Genomic DNA, 23076 nt, shown 5'->3' with positions numbered 1-23076 from the left:
CTATACAAATATACTGAAGGTCACTTTATCTGACACTTTTGGTAATTCTGCTCATAAGACAAAGTTTCACAGTGTGGAATTTTCCACTTGTGGAGCCATGACATTCAAAAAGTTTCAGATTTTGGAGCACTCTAGATTTCAGACTTTTGGATTAGGGACACTCACCCCATAAATGCCATGTAAAGCGATTGGCACAGTGTCTAGCCCATGCAGACAGCAACCCAATACATGTAGGCTATGCTTACATCACTTGCAATTTCTCTTCTGAATACATCACAGTTTTGGTTCCTGAGCCATAGAAGCCCCAGGGAGAGAGATGGGCATCTTCACAAAGACCACCACCTAGTGAGAACTTAGCATGTGCCATCCAGCAAGGGGCGAGCCCACGGGTGGATCACTGATTACTGCATGCAGATGAAACAGAATCAGAACAGGTAGACATCATGGCCAAGCACTGCCAAGGGTCAGGCGCTGTGCTAGTTCTCCATCCACATGGACTGGCCCTTTCCACGGGGGCTAGCACCTAGACTTTGCATATGCAAAAGAGAAAATACAGTTTAAAGAGGAGATCTTTAGAGGAATGCAATGCCCCCCCCGTCACCACCCTGCTGCAATGCCACCCCCCCCAACAACCACAGCTTGTCCTCCCTGCCTCCTTCCTTCCTCCCCAGTGGGCCCCCGGAGGTGCCCTGCAGCCTCAGCCCTTGGCCCAACCCCCTCTGCCTCCCTCACCCAGTCCCATCTTTGCCTAAATTTGCTCTTGGAGAGATATGCACTTGACTCATTTCACAGGAGCCTGGGAGCGAGACCAAATTAATTGAAAACTTTTAAAAATGAAAAATCTGTTTTAAATGATTCCAGGATCTTTTCTAGAACTGAGCAAAGTTTTCAGTTCCCAGCACACCACTTTGTTACTTTGCAACCCCTTCGTGCCCCAAAATGGGATGCCACGTACTCAGTGGATACCACAGAAGGGAGGCCACCTACCTAGTGAATTCCCTCAGGTGACCGATACACACTGCACACTCCTTCAATTCAGACCATCATGGAGGCCAAGACATCCCTATCACAAAACTTCATCTTCAGCAACAACTTTGTTATGGTTTAGATATGTGTCCCCCAAAAATTCACGTGTGAAACAATGCAGAAAGGTTTAGGATGAAATGATTGGTTTGAAAGCCTTAATCTGATAAGTGCATTAATTCCCTGAAAAGGGATCAGCTGCGTGGTGACTGTAGGTGGGTAGGGTGTAGCTGGAGGAGGTGGGCGCTGGGGCATGCCTTTGGAGTATATATTTTGTCTTTGTTGAGCAGAGATCTCTCTCTGCTTCCTGGTGTAATGTCTTGAGTTGCTTTCCCCGGCCACACCCTCCCGCCATGGTATTCAGCCTCATCTCAAACCCCAAGGAAAGGAGCTGGCTGCTATGAACTGAGACCTCTGAAACCTGAGCACCAGATAGACTTTTCCTCCTCTAATTGTTCTGATTGGGTCTTTTGGTCACAGCAGTGAGAAAGCTGACTAAAACCTCTGGACTGCTTTCTCCATCAGAGTGTCAACTCCAAGCACACAGGGAATGAGGCTATCTCTATCATAATGTCCCTCTGTCCTTCGACGGGCCTGGGATATCGAAAGTGAGTTACAAACACGTGTCAGCAGATGGAAAACCACTGAGTAAGCGAATCTCAGCAGCCTCAATGTGGCTGCACAGAAAAGTCCTAGGAATCCAGAATGCATTGGCGTGGTCTCATGTTAAGGGCACCCATAGATCTCAAGGATGATATGAGCAATTACTATTACTACCTTTTCCACTGAGACAACTGCTGCCAACAGCTGCTATTATTAAGCATTTACTCTTCTGAGTGCTGCGTCCATATTTATTTCTTTGATCCGTACTGCAACCCCATCATGTCGGTGTTATTACCATGAAGTGAATAAGGACACGGAGGTACAGTTAGATGGCATCGTTTGTCCAAAGTCACTCAACTCATAAATGGCAGAACCAGAAGTTCAGGCCATGAGTGTCTCTGCCTCCCACCTTCTCCCCTTAACCACTAAGCAGCATCCCCTCCTGGGGAGAGGGTTCAGTGGCAGCCAGCTAGGAGCTGGAGCAGGTGGGGGATGGGCAGCACTGGGTGTCCAGGGGAGGACAGAGGGAAGCTGGCTGACTGGTTGGAACCTTTCCTTACTCAAGCTCTAAATCCAAGGTGACTGGGCTGATGTTCCCACCCAGGAGCCAAGCATTTGCTTTATTTGAGAAGGTGTAAATTACTGATTTACAAAAAGAACCACTGAGCTGTTCCTGGTTTGAGAAGAGTGATTACCTTGGGAAAGTCACAATACTTCAAGACCAGAGCCAAGAAGTCAAGCGCACTTTCTGCCTTTCTCTCCCATTGTTCCTCTCTCCAATATCTCTCTCTCTCTTCACCTGGCACTGAGCATAATTTGTAGCCGAACCAGTGGCCGAGTCTGTCTGAAAATCATTCTTGTGCTTACTGATCCTGCTTATAGAGAGAAACCCTGCAGTGTGGTCAGCAGGTATATTTCTGTCATAGTGAGAGGGCTAGAAAAAGCTTGAGAAGAGGGTCCCTGTCTGATCTGCCTCTTCCCTGTATGGTCACTGTCACCCACCGTCCCCCCCACCCCTTCCCCTGTGCCAAGGTTTATGAACCTGAAATAGAAGTCGCAGATGGAGACGTGAAATTTTGGTGCAATGAGGTTGTGCTTAGCTTTCTTGATCAACAAAGGCCAGAGAAGATTTCTTTGAAAGGATAACAAAATTGAAATGTGAGGAGTTATTTTGTCGGAAGACAAAGTAGGGAAGCTCTTTCTGGAAGGGAAGCAGTAAAGGAGGCTTAGGATGACCTTAATGTTGCCAGTCAAGCAGCCCTGTGGCCGGAGAGCCTTGCGTGGTGGTATTTCATTGAACACCCCCAGTGGGCAGTAGGCAGGGCCCAGACAGGAGCCAGTCTTCTGTCAATGACAAAAGGATTTGTACTGAGCTGTTACTTTTCCAGAGGGTGACATTTAAGGAGCGACCAGCCCTTAGGGCAAACTGCAAAGAATTTTCACTAGAGTCTTTCTTCCTGCTGTAAATAATCCCGGGGAAGAAGGATTTGTGGTTGAGGGGAAAGAAAACAAATTCTGCATCATGAGGGGAATCCTGCTTTGAAAACTGTCTCGAATAAAGGCATAGAAATTAACGTAATCACAGAAGAAAAACTGCCTCAGGTGGATGCCTAAACCACCTGAATTTAAAAAAAAAAAAGTAGAAGTTAGCAATATGGAAGAGAGGAAAGAAAATCCATCTAAAACATCCACTTTACTTTTAAATTATGGCGACCCTATGTAATAAATTCACAGTAAGTAGGTAATAAGACGTAGGCAAAGCCTCGGAGAGAACTCTTCGTTATGAATCGAGTGTGACGGGCGCCCTGTGCCATCCTTCATTCCACTGAGAGCTGCAGACTTTCTGTCATTTGGCTAAAGGACCCAAGTAGCATAATTCTGTGCCTAAGTAAATTTCTCCATTAGCATGAAAAATGGCATTTGGGGCTTTCTTTCTCTGATATAATTAGAAATTGAATGTTCTCAAAACAATGTTCCTAAGGATAAAAACACATGCACATACCCCTCCATGCTTCTGTTAAGAGAAAAACAAATTGCATTGACCACTTAAAAGGAGAGCAAATATCTACTGGAGTCCTTTCTAGATTTTTCTGTATGGAATACTCTGTTGAAAAATTTGGGTGCCAAGAAGAAACTGGGTTTTCATTGCATCTCTTTCATTTCATCCTCTAGTTCTTTAATAACCCAGGAGGTTTCCATGATAAATGATAGCAAAAAATAAAGTTGCAGAATGATTATATACATACACACACAAATTGTAAAATCTGGCAATCTATATATTAAGTTGATGATAGAAAAATCCCTTGGAAAAGGGACTGTGTGTGAGAGTCCCATTAGACAATTTTATGTTATCTTCTGATTTTTTAACAAATGAATGTTATATTTAATTTTTTAAAGCAAGGTCTTCTCTTGAGGGTGAGTGCATCTCTCCCTTCAGCCCATATCAGGACAATCCTCTCCATAGCCTGTCCTGTGTCCTCTCATTCTCACCCAGGAAACCAGGCTAAAAGGAGACCCATCACCAGGTCTCATCCCAGGAGGCAGCTTCCCTCTCCAGTACGGAGTAGAGATGCTCATTCTCATCTCCCTCCTGGTTTCCTGCATAAACTGCAGCTAGAGAGACAATTGCCTAAGAATGTCAAGTTATTATTATTCTAAACTGTGGTCGTGCCAAGAGCACCTAAACTTTGTCCTTTGAGTCCAGGGTTTCTGAGGAGGATAATTAACCCCAGGCTTCCTGCTCTCTTCCACTGGGAGCCCTGACATTTGGTGTGTGTAAATAGAATTTTTTAACATTTTCTTTCCTAATGGTGCCAGTTTCTAAAATACCTGTGCCATAAAACTCTTTGTTTTGAAATCTGGGAATATCCAAGAAGGCACTGAATTCAAACACCCTTGGCTTTCCATCACTGGAGACCTCTGTAGAGAAAGCTGGAGGGCAGAGGGCCATGGGCATGGGCATGGCAGAGGGCAATGTAACAGACCAGGATAGTCTGAGCTGCAGGGCTGAGCTCTAGACCAGAGCCAGCAATAGTCAAAATTGTGACCTCCAGTAGGTCATTCAACTCTAATCTCCAGTTCTCCTATCTCCACTTAACTACTTAACATTGAGATAAGCCTTCAGGAGTGTGTGTGTGTGTGTGTCTGTGTGTGTGTGTACACACAGGCAGGGGGCATGGTATACATGCATGGTACTGGGGATCTAACCTAAGGCAAGGCATGGGCTCTACCACTAAGTAACACTATAACCTAAATCCTTCAGGATTCCAACTGGTTTTACTGTCAAAGAGCAAAGATGGCATCTGCAAGTTCAATCCTTAGTACCAAAAAAAAAAAAAAAAAAAAAAAAAGAGCCAAGATGGGACACATTACCCTCCAGAATTTCCAAGCAGAGCATATAGACCCAGAGGCATCCAATTCAGAGCTTAGAGTAAGAAGGAATGGATCTTGAAGAGTGCAAATGTCATTCAGTTATGGAGCCCATTAATTCACTCTCTCAAAGCCACTTTCTCCTCCCCTGCTTCAGGACCTCCGCTGTCACCCAAACTTCCATTGCCTGTCACCTTTAAGGTTCTGAATCAATCTCCCCTCTCTCATGCTCATCCCCTGACAATCCATTTTCTACAGAAACACAATTGTGATCATCGCATTTTCCATTTACAATCCTGTAGCAGCTCCTCATTGCCCAGAAGACCGTGGCCACTTGCCATGGCCCCACATTCAAGGCTCTTCAAGGTCTGTCCTTTCTTGCACCTCTAGGTGATCTCCAGCCACCCTGTCCCTGGGCCTCTGCATGCCAGCCACTCTGGCCTTTTTGCAGTTCACCTGGGTCATGCTCCCTCTGTCAGGGAGCTCTCTGTGGCTTTATTTTCACCTACTACCCCTCCTCCTCACAAGCCAACACCCCATAGTTCAGGCCAGGGCTTAGATGGCACTCTCCCAGAAAAGCTCCCTGGCCCCCTAGGAGTTGACCTTACTACCTGCTCTGAGGCTCATCGCTAATACCTCCCCTTGCCTTAACCACATGATCATCTGCTCAGTGACTCTCTTCCCAACTATACCAAATAGTCCATGAAGACTAGGCCTGAGGTTGTCCAATTCATCATTGGATTTATAGTGCAAGGTGCTATAAATATGTAAATATGCATCAGATAAGCACTGGATAGCTAGCATTAGCAAAGCCAAACCCCCACCACTAGGCTAATAGGTCAATTCATTTTGACATAGAAACTTGCATTATTTACTCAGATGCTTAAAAAGAGGAACCAAGATTCAATGGCGGTTTGCACAGGACAGATATGGAGGGTGTCGCTGCTGAACATAAGGAGGAAAAAATACTGTGGGCTGAAAGAGCAAGTCTTTAAAGTGGAGAAATGCCCACATGTGACAAGCTGCTTATCATCATTGGGTTTGCAGGCCCTGAGATTATCTCTGAGCTAGCCCCAGGATACATTCCACCTGCCCTGCAGATGCCCTGCAGATGCCTTCCCAAGTGGACAGGGTGTGGGGGTGGCCAAAGCCCAGGCTCAGAAAAGCTGAGCATGCACTGTAGGCAGCAGACGCAGGCTGCAGGACATGCCAGGGCCAGGTCCTTGTATTGACTTCTAGGATTTAGGAGAGGCCACATTCTAATTTTGCTGCATTGGGGGAGGTACTAGATTTCATATTAAATCACATCAGAGGAGGAAATGCTGAAAAAAGAAGAGGGATTCTCTCCTAAGCAGGTGAGCTTTAAAATCATGGACTGCGGTTCAGTCATCAGACCCTGCTGACTCAGTGGTGCATAGCTGGCCTGAAGCCAAATGAGCTGAGCAGTCGAGTCACCTCACCTGTAAGGGATGAAGGAAAGAAAAAACCAACAATAGTGGACTCTAAATTCCAGGACAGGGCAGCTTTGACTTGGCTAAGTAGTTGTGCTTGGGGTTTCCTTAAGAGTATTTATTCAACAACAGTATTATTCATTATTCAACAAAAATTTGTTGGACACCTACTGTGTGCTGATCAATGTGCTATAAAGAGAAGTAAAAGTGGACCCCCAAACATATAAAACAGCAACTGTGACATGTACTTCAAGGACAAATTTTGTGGGCAATAAAAACATAAAATAGAGACTTGACCTAGCCATAAAATAAAAGGGTAGGTTCCCCAAAGAAGTGACACTTGAAATGACACAGGAAAGGTGAGGAAGAAGAAAAGTGGAGAAAAGGGGAGAGGGAAGGGTGGTCCAGGTCGCAGGAACAGCAGGCGCGTGGCCCTGAAGGACAGAATAAGATCTGAAGACCTTCATTTCTAACAGCAAGCTGGACAAGAACCCTGGAAAACCTCTCCATGGAAGAGCTACCAAAGATGGGTTTAAAAACCAATCACTGAATTGTCAAGATAGTAAGAATCCACATGAGACAGACAACACCGAGTCGGACTGTGGTACTGCTGAACAGTAAAGCCAACTTTACCTCAAAGGCATCTGCCGAAGCCTAGCGTCCTGAGACTTCCATGTTGATGTCTACTGAAGGACAAAAAGAGTGAGCCCTGCTTCCTGGAGACCCTAGCATTAAGCTGGCTTCTGGGTCTGTCACCCCTTCTTTGTAAGGGTAGTTGAGGGGTAGACTCATTACACAAATGTCCTTAGTACTGGGTGGGGAATCCCATCTGCACTGGGAATGCATAGCCACAAGCCAGTCTTCTCCTGCACTTTGTTTTGTTTGTTTGTTTATTTGTTTTTCCAAAGTCATGTTCTTTGCTGCATCGACAAGCAGAGAAGTTAACTTAAATAGATCTCTGCTTTATTCTGCCTTCAAGTGAAAGGCAGAAACTCTGATTTTCTTTGGAGGTAAATAAAAATTTAATTCAAGACATACACATATACATGCACACACAGAAATACACAGTTACCAACTGATAAAGGAAAATTGGCTTTAAAAAATATGGGCTGCAGATGTAGCTCGGGGGTAGAGCACTTACCTAGCATGAGGCCCTGGGTTGGACAACCAGCATTGAAATAATAACAAAACCAAGAAAAGCAAAGGAAGCAAAGCTCTAAAACAGATACAGCAGATCCAGACCCACAAATGCTTCCTATTGCAATTCTACAACCAAGAAGATAAGATCAACATAATTAATATATTTCAAAATCCCCAAATAGTGCTTGAAAATATAATCAAGAAATAAAAAATTTAAAAAATGATAAAGTAGTTTTGAAAAGGAACTAAATGAACTTCTGAAAATTTGTAATTATCAAAATTAAAAACTCAATGATTTAAACAGCATATTAGTCATAGCTAAAAAGAAAAATGAATGAAATGAAAAATAGGTTCAAAGAAATTAGCCAAAATGAATCCCCCCAAATCAAAAAAAAGATGGATAAGATGAAAAGTTTGAAACCTGGAGAATATAATGAAGGCTTATATGTATTGGATGACATTTCAGACAGATAATAGACTACATGGAGAAAATGAAAATATTTAAAAAGACAAGAGTGGGAATTTATTTGGAATTGGTATTAAGCACACAAAACTCCAGATCTAGGAAAACTAATTTGTATCAGAGATACCATCCCTAAATACATCAAGGGGAACCACAAACATCAAAGATGAAGAAATTATGCTGCCAGACAGGAAGAAATACCACTCCTAGAAAGAAACAATGGTACGATTGTCAGCTAGGCCTGACAAGAAACAGCAAAGATCAGTGAACCAACAAATAGACAAATGAGAAGCAGACCTATAATTTTATGACTATGAAAACGTCCTTTCATATCTTAGGATAAAATCAGAGTAACTGAGAGACTTTACTGCAGAATTTACTAAACTTAATTCTAAAATATTTACTTCAAGAAGAAGGAAAACAAATGAAAGGTCTAAGTTAAAAAGAGAAAAGATGAACTTCTAATTTTTTTATTGTGGTTAAAAACCATATAACATCAAATGTACCATCTTAACTATTTTTTAAGTAGTAGTAGCATATAGTAGCATTGAAGCACTTTTGTTAGTGAAAATATATAAACAAATACTGACTATTTAAAACAATATCTAATTTGTTGAGTTATTTTCTTTAAAGTTAAACTTTATAATATTAGCACAGTATTTAAGAGGAAAGTGATCCTTTTATTTTTCAAGGGAAATGTAAAAGATATCTTTAAATCTTATTACATTAAATATGTATGACAAAATATCTAGGTAGCCACTAATCAAAATAAATATAAAATGTAACTTTCAAACTCATAAAGTGAAAAAGTGAAGAAGAAAATTGAAAACGATTCAAAAAAAAGTAGAGGATGGGGGGACAAAACTACAAGGAGGAGGAACAGTCAAGAGGGAAGAAATAAATTCAGAACATCAATTATCACATTGAAAATCTATCATCTCTTCATAATGAACATCAGCATCAAATTACTAAGGGACTTTCTTCAACTGATGGAAACATCTACAATAAATATCAAAGGTACAAGGTGTTTCACGATTTCATTTCTTTTTCTTGTTTTGTTTTTTTGTACTGGGGATTGAACCAAATGATGCTTTAACACTGAGCTACCCCACCAGCCCCCCTCCATTTTTTTTTTTTTTTTTTGAGACAGGGTCTCACTATGTTGTTGAGGTTGGCCTTGAACTTGTGATCCTCCTGCCTCAGCCTCCCAAGTTTCTGGGATTGCAGGTGTGAGTCACGGTTCCAGGCTTGTTTCATCATTTCTATTCAAAATGACCTAGAATCCTAGCCAGTGAAGTAGGAGAGAGAAAGAATTAGGATTAGAAAGGGAGACATGGAATGTTCCATATTTACAGGTATTATACTTGTCTATTTAGTAAATCCAAGCATCTCTGTAGATATGGGCTTGGGGCCAGGGGGACAAGAATAGATGCATATGGGGAATCAGAGAAAATGAGGTGTCAAGGACAAGTCCCTCTTCCTCTTCTTTGCAAGGTGGTGGAGTGTGGGTCCCTGTGAGGGGCATTGTGAGTTTGGTTCTGACTCTGAATGGCCTTTGAGATACTAAAAGAGGAGAGAAAAGGAAATGATGGTGCTTGGGCCTGGAACCTGGGGTCAGAACCTGCTGGCTTTGCATTCTCCACCCACAGGTGGCAACTGGGGGAGCAGTTTGGGACTGAGAGCTGAGTGACAAGAGGTAAAGGCCAGCCTGAGACTAAGGATCTCCAAAGAGGGCATCTGGGAAGAACGGAGACTGAGAAGAGGGCTCCACATTGCAGAGGCCAAGGCAGGAAAGGGTATCAAATGGGGGACAGGGACAGCACTGTAAAATGCTGTGGCTCCTCCTGTTTAGGATGCTTTTAATTGCTGGCACAATAGTATGAATCACCTGAGGCTTATCACAAAGTGCATCTAATCACGGGAAACCTCTGCATTTTTTCCCACCCTGGTAGACCTCAAGACATGAAGATTCACACCCCACCAAGAATGCTCCTTTAGTAGGACATCAGAAAATAATAATTAATACCATTTAGTCCAGAAAACTGGACCTTGGGAAACCATTCTTTTGAGGAAATGTATACCCACAACCAACGCAGTCTGCACAGTGCATGTTAATGATCACCTCTAATGGCTCTGGCAGCATCTGCTACTTTGGATAATATGGATCTTTAGACCCATTTATTAGTAGATCATTGAAAATCATAATCATAAACTTTTTAAGAAAAACATCTGTCCAAAACCACAATCCAAAATCTAGGTGGCCAAAGAATTAATGGTTGTTAAAAAAAAAAAAAAAGAAAACAAACAGTAAATGTGAGTGTTAGACAACTACATTCAGCAGAGCTGAGAGACGGCAAGAAGAGATTCAGGGATCTCAAGGAGGCACAGGCTCTGTCTATCCCCCAACCTAATGAAAGAAGGCACAGATTATGTCACGTGTATCTTACCTGGAGAACCTCAGAGGACTGAGGGGGTTTTGAGTCACACGTGGTGCATGACACACACCTTTTTTTACTCCCTGAGCATTACAGCAGGTAGCTGACACATGAGCATTTGGTTGAACACCAGCCTGCAACACACTCGGCATCCCCCTGCATGGTAGGCTCTGACCAGCCCCTGGAGCCCTCTTTCTCCTCTTCTCCCCTTTGCCCACCTCCATCAGCCACCCAGCATTCTGATTGTCTAAAACCATTCCCACTTGTTCTTTACCAAGAGCGCTTGCTCATTCTTTTCTTCCCTGAAACTCCTCCTCCCAACCCTCCCATGGCTGCACCCTCCACCTCCCAGTCTAAACAGCTCTTATTCAGGACTCTCACTCAGTATAATACGCGCAGCCTATCCCCACGTGAGACGAGGACACTGAAGTGCGAAGTTAAGTTCCTTGCAAGGTCAGAGACACTGGGATGCAAACCCAGGTATTCTGGGCTGGAGCATCCTCTATGCTACTGTGCTGACCATCCATCTCAACTGCTATTGGCCCTCCATTCCCCCATTTCTGCATCTACAGACTCAACAATCTCAAACAGAAAAAATATGTATATATACATATATAAACTGGATCTGAATTGAATGAGTAGACTTTTTTTCTGGTCATTGTTCCCTAAGCAATACAGTGTAACACCTAATACATATCTAATGCACCATTTAGGTCATATGAGATATGCAATCTAATGTGACTTAAAGCTCACAGGATATGGCTGGATTATGTTCAACTTTGCCATTTTAGGTAGGGATTCAAGCATCTTTGGATTTGAGTACTGGTGGGGGTCCTGGAAGGGATCCCCCTTTAGGACAGCTGAATTTGCTTATTTCCCTCAATAGCGTTTATCACAGTTTGCAACTACTTGCTTTATTTGTTTATTTTTTTTTCTATCTCTCCTAGCATGAGGCAGAGACTCCCTCACTCTTACACATGACAGGGTCCCATCCTGAGTTTGGCCAAATGCAGGATTGACCGCTAATGGAGAATGAGTGAGGGGGCGCAATCAGCGTCTCTGCAGCAGCTATCAGGAGAGCAGATGCAGGTGGTGGAGGACAGGTTTAGAGAGTTGAAGGACAGTTGCCAGATGCGCTTCTGCACCTCGCAACTAAGATCTTCTCCATTTTTTCCCACCCAAAAGACACAACACGCAGCCAGCCAACAACTGAGCCGTCTGTTCTTTCCTATTAAGGAAACAAATTCTCCTTCAGGGTGTCGCCTGCCTCGGGAGCCTTGGAAGTGGATCACAGAGTGCATGTAGTCATGCTAATTCTGTTGTCATCCCTGACAATTGTGTTAGCTTGGTGAGTTTCACCCTGCTGGCAAGCCAGGACCCTCTTACCCGGCATCTGCATGCTTCATTACAAGGGATTTGCAAACACATTTCCTAAATCTACATACTTACTGGGTAGATGACTCTCCCCCCACCCCAGTCATTTTCTAAGGAGCTATGATCCTCAGCATCTGATAGGAAAAGCCCATTTTGTGCTCGGCAAGGATATGGCCGGCACGCCAGCTCCCAGCCTTCTAGCGAGGAGGTAAGGAGGAAGGGAAGTAAGTGATCACAGTTCCCACCTTCAAGAATGCACACCTAGGTCCTGTCTGCTCCCTTAACTGCCTAGAGCACAGTCTTGTTCTGTGAAATTAAGCCATGTAAAGGACAATGGAAGCAGGCAGGACCCATGTCTCACACTCTGCTCTGAGCAGAGAATGGAAGTTTGCCCAGTGTCAAGCGGGCAGCCTGGGATTGTGCAAGGAGAAGACAAGACAGAGGCACAGGATTCCCTTGTGCTCCAGGGAAGACCAGCTGCACTTCAGCCCCAGGCCTCAGCACACTCCAGTGACCTGAAGCTGGGTACCAGGAAAGACAGCGTTAACAGCTTGGATGTGGTTTGAGTGTGAACCCCAAGGGCTCATGTGCTGGAACCTGGCCCTCAGAGTGGTGGTTTTGGGAGGTGCTGGGCAACCTTTAAGAGGTGGGCCTGGTGGGAGAGGTAGGTCATTGAGGACATTGCCCTAGGATGGCAAGAAGATGGTTCTCATGGGATTCCTGGAGTGACTCTCATAAGAGGTTGTTAGAAGAACAAGGCTGGCCACTCTGGCTTCCTTGCCTGGTGACATGATTTCTCCTCTTGTGCACACACATCTGCCATTGTGCTGCCATCCACCAGGAGGCCTTTGCCAGAGCTGAGCTCATGCTGACACCATGTATGGAAGCTCCAGACTGAGCTCAATAAGCATCTTGTTTAATAAAGACATCCAGCATCAGGTATTTTATTATAGTAACAGAAAACAGACTAATGCAGATGCTAAACTTTAGGAAAGGGTTAGCTATTCAACAGTGACGTCCTCATTGCAAAATGTCATGCCTCCAATCAGCTCTCAGACCTGACCTCCCATGACCAACATTGCCAATGCTCCTTTTGGAATGCTTTTCTCTGCCGCTCCTGGAATTCCAGTCCCTCTTACTCCTGCCCTGAGTCCCTGACCTGCCTGCACTGGGGCTCTTCCCTGGCCATCCCTTCAATGGGCTAATCCTCTGGACTTCCCCCTGAGTTTCACAGTGTTGCTCAGCTTGCATGACAGCATCAAAGACTCTTTGGATCAATTTCTACAGAAACTCGATTTCCATTCTTCGCTCTCCCAAACTCCAATGTACATTTCTATTAGGCTTTGCCAATCAACATCTCAAACTTTTCATGCTGCAGACCAAATAAACCAAGGAAACATGCATCTCCTTTATACTCACCGGGCTGCTCTGCAATGTTATGTCAAAGGGTCCAGAAAGTTCAGTGACAGAAGGGCTGACGGGGCCTCCCAGTCCACCACTGCATTCAGTTAGTCCTGGTACCCCCGCCATCTCTGAACCCTTACGTGATATGGTACAGTGGAGCTTGGTCTTCATCTCTGCTTCCTAGCACATTGCTCCTAAAGTTACTGGAATTTCTAAAGTGAGAAGAGGTTTTCGTATGCTAATGAGATGACTGGTGACTAGCAGGTTTCACGGGAGCTGGTCACTGGGAAGACCAGGTAGGATTCCAGGGTTGGGATTTTGAGCCCCACCAGCAATCTCCAGGGAAGTGTGCGCCTAGAAAGATTGCATCTCTCACCAATGGCCAGTGCTCTAATTGATCATGCCTGGGAAATGAAGTGTCCATAAACCCTGAAGGACAGGGTTCAGAGAGCCCCTGAATGGCTGAACACGGAGGCTCCTGGAGGGTGGCCTCGGGACAGGGCACAGATCTCCGCCCCTCGCACATGCCTCTCCTGTCCTTCTCTTCATCTGGTGTCCCCTGGTACCCTTTGTGGATCCTAGGTAACTAGCAGACATAGGACGTGTTTCTCTGAATTCCCAGGGCCGCTACCCAACCTACTTGAACCTGAGGACCCTGACTCACGCCTACTGGGTCAGAAGCACTACTTAAACAACCTGGGGCTTGTGCGACTGTCATTCATGTTTGACTGAGGTTGGGGACAGTCTTGGGGATTGAGCCCTCAGCCTGTGGGATCTGATTCTATCTCCAGGTAGGCAGTGTCGGGGCCGAATCACATCTGAGGACGCCCGAGCTGCTTGTGTGGTGCAGGGGACCCACACGCATTAGGTGGGGGCCATCGTCTGTGCTGAGCGTCCTGGGGCGAGGGCAGAGGAAGGCAGTTTGCTTTCCTCACCGCCCCCCCCCCCACTTCTTCCTCTTCTCCAGTGCTACTGTGACCATCTCCGCTCAAGCCACCTGCCTGGATGACCCTCCCCACAAGCCCTACCCCTGAGGTCCACCCGCTTTTTCTCTATTCCTGCCTTCTCCTGTGTGCTAACTCCTACTTCCTCCTCTTTCCACAGCAAGAACCTAATCAGGTTAATTCCCCGCATTAGAACATCAGTGGCTCCCCCCTGCCAAAAGCAGTGGTTTCCAGACGGCTCCTGTGAGAAATAAAACTTAATCAGCTCTCTCAATAGATATTATTTACTTATAAATTTCATCCATGTGCTATTACCAGTGCTTAAAAAGTTTAATTTCTTCATCTGGGATTTAATAAATGGTAATATCTTTACCTGATCTTGGTGAATTCGTTTGTACACCATGGGGGTGGCTCACTGAGTGTGCTCAGGATGAAGAGCAGCACCTAAGCCCGAATCCTGCTGCACAGAGGAGGAAGACCAGCTCCAACCCCCTGTCCAGACACACCATGCCCGTCCTGCAGCTTGCCACCCTGAAGCTTCACCTACCAGCCACTAGTGCCAGTCAGCTTCCTGCCACTACAACCGACACCTGAGATGACCAACTTATTAAAAAAAGAAGGGTTATTTTGGTCCATGACTGGTTGGTCCCATTGATTTTGGGTAAAGAGTGCATATCACGGCAGGAGAAAAACTAGCCAGGGAACAAAAGAAAGGAAGGAAAGGAAATAGGGTCCCACAGTCCCCTTCTGGGGCATACCTTCAATGACCTCAAGACCTCCCAGTAGGCTCCTCCTCTTAGCTACAAGTTCCATACTTGGGCTGCGGCTGGGGCTCAGCGGTAGAGCATCTGCCTAGCATGTGTGAGGCACTGGGTTCGATTCTCAGCACCAAATATAAATAAATAAGTTAAGTAAAGATCCATTAACAACTAAAAAAAAAAAAGTTCCACACAGACCATAATACCAGAGGCTGGGGACCAAGCCTTTAACACAGGGACCTGTGGGGGACACTTATCCAAACCATAGCCCCACTCCTCTTTACAAACATGCTATTCACGTGTGGGCTCAGCAGAGTACAAAGAACCTAGGGTGTCAGATCCCTTGTGACCAGGCCTAACTCTGTGTCCTGGAGTCCTGTTTGGTACCTTCCTGGGCTTCCATTTCCTCTCCTGTAGGATAGACATATGACACCTATCCTTTGCAAGATTGTTGTGCGTATGAGGTGAGGTAGAGTGAGAAGTGGTGGGGGCCACACATAGAGAAGGGGCCTAGCAGAACAGATCTAGAGGAGCAGGCAGAATCACCAGTTCCGCTAGGTCAGATGTATTTGGAATGTGGGATTTCCTTTTCCCCTAATGGCTGCTTCAACATTTAAAATATCACCTTCTTGGGATGGGGATGTGGCTCAAGTGGTAGCGCGCTCAGCTGGCATGCGTGCAGCCTGGGTTCGATCCTCAGCACCACATACCAATAAAGATGTTGTGTCTGCCGAAAACTAAAATATAAATATTAAAATTCTCTCTCTCTCTCTCTCTCTCTCTCTCTCTCTCTCTCTCTCTCTCTCAAAAAATAAAATAAAATATCACCTTCTTTGAGAAGAATTACTGACTATAAGATTAATTTGAATTGTCAACTTGAATGGATTAAGAGATACTGATGATCAAGAGACTTATGGGTATGTCACCGAGGGTGTGTCTAGGAATGACTGGCAGGTGGCATAGCAAACTAAAGTGGAGACCCTCCCTAAGCATGGGCAGCACCGTCCAGTAGGCTGGAGACTTGGATGGAATAAAAGTTGGAAGAACAGGGAAGCAGCAGCAGATGCAAGCTCAATTCTTCTTCCTTTTAAATATCTTTTTAGTTGTAGATGGACACAATATCTTTATTTATTTGTTTTTATGGGTGCTGAGGATCAAAACCAGTGCCTCACACGTGCGAGGCAAGTGCCACTGAGCTACAGCCTCAGCCCTTGATTCTTCTTGAACAGGTTCTTAATTGCTGCTGTGATCATCTGAGGACATCAGACTCCAGCTCCTTCATTCTTTCAAAGCCACTGATTCTCCATGGAGTTTCCAGAAGCCTCCAGTCTCAGACTACGGTAGCACGATTGGTCCCTCTTGTTCTGAGGCTTCAGCATCTTGGATTGTGCAGCTACTGGATCCTCTAGCTCTCCAGCCTGCAGACGGCCATTGTGGATTATCCAGATTTTGGTCGTTTAAGCCAATCTAACAAATCCCCTTTTTATTATTATACTTCCTGTTGATTCTGTTCCTCTAGAGAACCCTGACTAACAAACTGGCCCTCTCCAGGTGGACTTTGTCATTCAGACCTGTGTGTCCCCTAATAGCCACTTCCAAGCATCTATTGCTGGGTCCTGCTCATTCTTAGGGAAGGCAACTTGATGGCTAGAGGCCTATCTTGTCCACCACAGTGTCACTACTTATAGAACCTGACCTACTAATCTTAGAGTCCCCACTACTTAACAATATGCCAAGCACATAATAGGTGCTCAGTAAATGTTTGCCAGTATTTCGACTGGAAACAGAACAACTCAATGGTTCATGCCTACTCATGATTTCCTGTTAAGATAACAGCAACTTACTTAACAGCTGATAAAGTGCTTTCACATATGTTCATGAGAATCAGGCTCTTAGCTCCCCTCAGCAGTGCAGCAGCTCATAAAGTAGACAATAAATTACAGAGAAGTCACTGTCTGACAATATCCCTTTGGTGACTGTTTTGTCTTCCATTTTGGTGTGATGCCAAGTTAATGTTATCATAAAATAATTCCATTAACTGCAATTGTACAGTTTACAGAGCCATTACTGTCATCGAAAAGTGAAATTATATTCAAACCCGAAAACAGAGGCTTACACAGGAATAAATGGCATTAACATGCAAACAAATTACATGCAGGAGAAACCGGAATAGCAATGTGACAGGCCTTTCACCCCATGCTCAGCATAAACAGATGACTGCATTTTAATATTTATTCATATATAAACAATGAAAACAAATCACACTGGCAACTACCTCGGACTTAATTTCATACTTGTTTAAAAAGGCAGTGACTTCTGTACTCCCTCAGGCTGCGGGCTGCACTGGGTGCGCCTGAGTTTCATTCAGACAATCTCGCTGCCTAACATATTCAGGACCAGGAGGCGAGCTAGTGCATACTAAGCACACCGGAGGAAACAGAGCTGGGGAGGGGTAAGTGGAGGCAGGGAAGGCAGGAGGTGAGCAGAGCAAAGCAAGATGCAAGCCGAAAAGGCAGAGAGAGCAATGTCTGGTTTCACATCCATGATGCTAAAGGCACATGAAGAAAAGGCAGCAGCACTCGGCCAGGGGAAAGGGAGCCAGACGGGTGTCCCTGGAGCTGTGAAGCTTGCTCTAGGAAGCCTCCATTAATGGAGTGGCAGAGCCAGTTCAGGCCAATGGCACTGTGCAGCCACAACAGCCCTAGACTCCCAGGGAGTAGGGGGAAGGAGGAGGACCCTTCCAATGCCATGGCCCCCTTGCAGAATGCAGAGTATCTTTCTCTAACCAAGGGGCCTGTGCTCACCTGCGCCTCCCCTAGGGCAGCTTCTCTTCATTCATTCCTTGGGACTGAGCAGGGAGTTGGGATTCCTGCAGAGCTTCCTCACAGTAGTGGGGACGCTTCCCTAACCTCTCCTCTGCAAGCCCTCATCCTCTCTACTGAATCCCTACTGTGCTTACAAGGGGGACCAAGTAACCCAGCACCTGACCCCATGCAGTGTCAGGCCCATGGAGCTGACCTTTCTGGTCCCAGCTGCCTTCTCTCAGGACAGCCCTCCTCCTTGCCAACCAGACTGCCCACTGGCATGGCCCAGCCAAAGCTCCAATTCTCCATCTCTGCTTCATCAGATCCCGCAGAGGACAAATCCTGCTCAGCTAGTTCTTTGCTGTGTGAGCCTGAGGCTGAATCTAAACTTCAATTTTCTTATCTATGAAATGGTGTCCAGTTTCATATTGAACAAGCACCTACTATGTTCCACATGCTGTTTCCCATTCTTGGAATACAGCATTGCAAAGAATAGTCAAAGATTCGTGTCCTCCTGTGGCTGACATCCTAGCCAGGGAAGGGGATCGGTGAATAAAGGCATAACTAATCAGTAGGTAGAGTGTGACCCATGGTTGATTCTACAGGAAGAAAACAGACCAAAGGCAGAGTGAGAAGAGGGGATCAGGAGGACCGAGGGTGGGTGCTGCCATTTTAAATAGCACAGCCAAACAGCAGACATGGCCGAGGAGAGGGCTGGCGAGCAGACACTGGAGAAGGCAGCAAAGGCCTTGTGTGAGGAGCCTGAGTCCCAGCAAAGACGTCACTCAGTGTGGCCGTGAGGAGCAAATGAGGCTTAGTAGGAGATGACATTAAAAGATGAGGTCCTATTGGATTTTTGTGAAGATCCCTGTCCATGGAATGTGAACTGTGTTCTGCAGGTAAGAACTGCTACCATGGACAGCCCTTGGTCTCTGACAGGCACTGTGTATGAGCCTTATGCCCTGGAGCCACTCAGGCTACCCTGCAACCCTGTGTGGCAGGTACTCACGTGATACCTGTTACCTGTGATGAAACTGAGCTTTGGGCAGATGAAAGAATTCCCCACGGTGGTGGTGGGATTCAGGATTAGCCAGCCCTGGAGACAACTGTGCTCAACCACTGTTGCACCCAGACTCTCCCAAGCAAAGCTGGTATGGAGTGAGGAAGAGAAGGAGGGATCCGAAAGGTAGACACCCATGATTGGGACCCCACACAGAAGAGAATACAGCAAGAACCAAATAAGAGGGACGGTAAAGAGAGCAGAAAAGGCAGGACGCAGAGCCATCAGGGCAGCACCCCAAGCCTGGCCACACCCCCAGGGGACAGGAGAGCAGCAGGGTCAGGGCCCATTTGAGGGGGCCAGCAGCAGAACAAGGTGAATTCACAGGGCCAGCAAAGTCCCCATATTTCTGTCCTTGAAAAGCATAGATAACAGGCCAAAGTGATTCAACCTCCAAAAACCAACAGCAAGACATGCTTAGGATAGGTGCACGGTGAGTCAGCTGAGCAAGCATCAAGATTCTGGAACATTCTCTCTTACTAATTTAAGCCTGAGCTTTTGAAATAGGCCTCCCTGCTGTCTCCTAGGCAAAAACAAGACATTAGCAAACATGTATCACACGTATGGAGCAGGTGCCAGATGCCACCTGGAGTGCTCTGCATGTAATCTCAGCCCATCAGCTAAACACCAGGAGCTGGCATATCCCCAATTACAGATGAGGAAACCGAAGCTCAGAGAGGCTGGGTCACTTATTTAGCCAGGCACTTACGGGGAAAGAAACATGTCTCAATCCAAGGTCGGCATAGCACAAACAGTGTGCTGTGACCATTATGCCACACTGCCCCCTGAGCCCCAACCTGTGGCAGGACTGGGATTTGTAAGGAGCAAGGAAGGAGGAGAGACCCCCGCCCCTGCAGGTCCAGGCTCTGCCAGCCATCCCCGCAGAATGCTGGCCAATTGGACAGAGAGCTGCTCAGTGTCCACCGCAGAGCGGGGAAGCACAGGTAGCTCCAGCCGCCTGTCACTCCAGAACCTCAGAAGCCTTGAGGATCAGCACCGAGCTTCAGGATTAAAGACCCAGCAGTGGGCTTTGTAGAGAGTTCAATGCCTGGAAGACAATCACTTCAGCTCTTTCTGAATGTTTCTCACTGTGCTCTGTACCCCCCAGGGGATCATCCTGCAGAAGCCTAGTGGATGGTGGCCTTAGGCATGGCCACCCAGGGTCTTCTAGACAGACTCCCCACGATTTAGGAATTTCCCATATTTTCACCACTGCCTCCCTGTGGTAGAAACTAGAACCTGTTCTGCCGGCTTTCTGTACAGCTATGAGCAGGCCAGATGCTGGCTCGGGAGCTCGTGATGCAAGAAGGGGTATAGAGTAAAGTGATTCTCTCCCCTGCAAAATAATGAAATAAAAATTCCCCACCATCTCAATCACATCTCTTCCTCCCATGTGCCCCAGTTCCTGCCTATCGACACAGCAGAGTCCTTGCTCTTGCAAACGTTCATGCGCAGTACATGCAAAGACAAATGCAGGGAACAAATAATGGGAGCCAGATTCACTGCAATTATGCACATGGGGGGAAAGAACAAAGGAATAACAGGAAACAGAAACACAATAGCAGACGCAATAAGCCTAAAAGCAATAATTATGTTCTTATTTCCTACCAGCTGGCGTAGGAATCTCAAAGCACAGAGCTTTCTATTTTCTAGTTGTCCAAGTACATTTCCCCCAGTACAGGGAAATACCCAGTCACTTCTGATGCCCTGAGGCCCCACTGGAGAGCAGACCATTGTGAATAGGACTCTACAATGAACAAGACACAGACCGACTTTCTCCTAGTATGAGGTCATGGGCCCTCTTTTGCAGATCAGCCTACATGTTTGTTCATGAGAAAGGGGTTCAAGATGAGGCCCATATTGTCTTAGAGGCATCTTCTGACCAAATGTCAGTGATGGGGATTCAGCAAGAAATAAAGATCACTCTGCTCCTCAGGAAGCCAAATGCTATTCAGCACTGAATTTATACTCAAGAGTTAGGATCTCTGCAAGATGCCATCCCTTGAGGCAGAGAAAAAGAAAGCAATTGAACAAAAGTACTTTGTTCTTGTAGAAGGGAAAGAAAAAAGACAGGAAAAAGATAAGAAGGAAGGGAGGGAAGAGAGAAGGAAATGATAGAGAAAGGAGGGAAGGAGGGAGGGAGGGAAGAGGGAAGGAGAAGGAGAAACAGTAAAATATATAAGACTAAGGAAGAACTGGAGAAGAAGATAATGATGGATGAAAGCTTATATTTTTATAGATCAAAAAAAATGTTCACTGGGAAGACGGATGAGGTATCCTTGTCTTAATCTGTAACTACAAAGTCTGAATCATTGAACTCCAAAAAACTCAGTTCTTAGAAAGCCTGGACTCTACTGGTTTACAAATAATTAACAAGTATACCCTGAACTTGGAAGAACACCCCTGAGATTTGACTGACAAGTCTGAGAAATTGAAATGTACACTCCAATTTAAGGGATACAGGATTTACAGCATCTTTCTTTTGGCTTACCTGAAGCATCAAAGGGTGTTTTAGGAAGATCTGAAATGATGACCCATTTCAGATGCTTTCTTGAGTGTGAAGCTTTAGAGGTCATCCATTGTCATGATCCAAATAAAGGGTACAGGCTTTCTTTGGGAAAGCTCTGTCTCCACCACAGGAAGTCTATGCCATAGGGGCTGACCTGACCCTGCCACATGTGACCACAACTACCAGCGATCGATGCCTATCTGGTCCCCTAGCCACCTGATTAAGATCTTAACACATAACCTGAGGTAGTTGTCTCCAAAGAAATTTTCTGGGATAGCAAGGAAACTAGGGTTGCTTTAGTTAGTGGAATTCTAGTAGCTGCACACTGAAAAACTTGCCTCAGAAGGCCATCAACAAAAGAAAGGCAGTCAAGATCAAGAGCTAGAGATGGTCCCAAAGGCACTGAGTACCTGGATTCAGCCATGCCCGAGGCCAGCGCTCTCTCTGGATTTTTCAAAAATGCAAATTTAAATAAGATCCTATTTATCCCTAAGTGCAAACGAGCATTCTTCATTCCTGGAAAGTTTTCTTAAAATTATCTTAGACAAAAACAGAAAAGCTTCAAACCACAAATCACATTGCTCTGGGAAACACCACTGCAACAGCTTAGGATTCCTTCTCTTCCCAAACAAAATCTAGAGCCCTCAGAACTCTTTGGGTTGGACTGGAATTTTAAGTTTGTTTTTTTTTTTTTTTTAATGATAGCTGGTTATAATTTTTAAAGAGTTTCACCTACAGTAAAAACACTGTTGGCTCCCATAAGGATTTCAGGGTTCATCAATCACTCTTACATAACAGGTACTCACTGTGAAAACAATGTCCTCGACCGAACAATGAACTTGAATACATATTCCAAAGCTTTCAGAGTTCTTAGGATTGGCTCACATTGCTCCCCTCGGCTGGAGGTGTCCAAGTAAGTCTTCAGCACCGTCATCAGTTTCCTGAATAAGAGATAATATTTTCAAAATATATCTCTTTCTGGTCCACAGCATGGTAATTAGTTTGCTCAGAAAATTATGAGGCATTCAATCAAAGGTTAAAGGTGGTAGCATAGCTAAGTTCACTACTCGTTTGCTAACATAAAAATAACTGCTGAAAATATGTATTTATTACAGGGAATGAATAAGTTATTTCCTGCCTATAAAAAGCCAGCAAAGGAGAAATATAAGAAAAAAAAATGTCTTCAATGGTAAAACTAGGCCTACTCAGGCAATGGGGAGATAGCAGTGCTGATGTGGTCTTGCACTTTTCTCTCTATACAAAATGTTCCTGTAATTACTGTGAAACTCCCTTGCTCGGAAAATGTGTGTTTTTCCAACACTAGTGGGGCAGACTTTAAATGACTTGGCCTGCCTTCCAAGGCTTCTTCCCAAACTGCTGCCACCACACACTCCAGCATCGCCCCCCAGCATCACCCCTCTCTCTCCTCGGTCCCCTACCCCCAGCAATCCAGAGCCACCAGGTTTCTGTACTTCTTCCTCTCTAGCCTTGAGTTCTAGTGTTTTTCCACAAGTAACTGTCCCATAAATGATAGCTAACTAGCTCAGCGAATACACGAACACTTCATCTCAATCCCGGCGGGATTCTGCATATGTTTGAGGATATCCAAATTACCGAGTTATGGGTCGGGTTTTCTCAGAAAAGGGAGAACTCACACACACACACCAATGTCAAAAGGCAACTGCTCAAGTTCCTTGTGCCCCATGCATCCTGGCAGGGCAGGCAGCGCGTGCACAGGA

The 23076-nt window shown here is 45.3% G+C and overlaps 1 protein-coding gene across 1 annotated transcript in view; it reads right to left on the bottom strand.

Annotated features, from left to right (window-relative positions):
- Positions 1 to 23076, bottom strand: part of Dock2 (dedicator of cytokinesis 2) — a 402443-nt gene that overhangs the window by 314627 nt on the left and 64740 nt on the right. The window contains exon 22 of the mRNA XM_077797775.1: positions 22144 to 22278. Coding sequence (XP_077653901.1) covers positions 22144 to 22278 — 135 coding nt within the window. The remainder of the gene's footprint in view (positions 1 to 22143; positions 22279 to 23076) is intronic.

Source organism: Urocitellus parryii, chromosome 1 (genome assembly GCF_045843805.1).
Source record: "Urocitellus parryii isolate mUroPar1 chromosome 1, mUroPar1.hap1, whole genome shotgun sequence".
NCBI classification, from domain to species: domain Eukaryota; kingdom Metazoa; phylum Chordata; class Mammalia; order Rodentia; family Sciuridae; genus Urocitellus; species Urocitellus parryii.
This window is presented reverse-complemented; position numbering and strand designations above follow the sequence as displayed.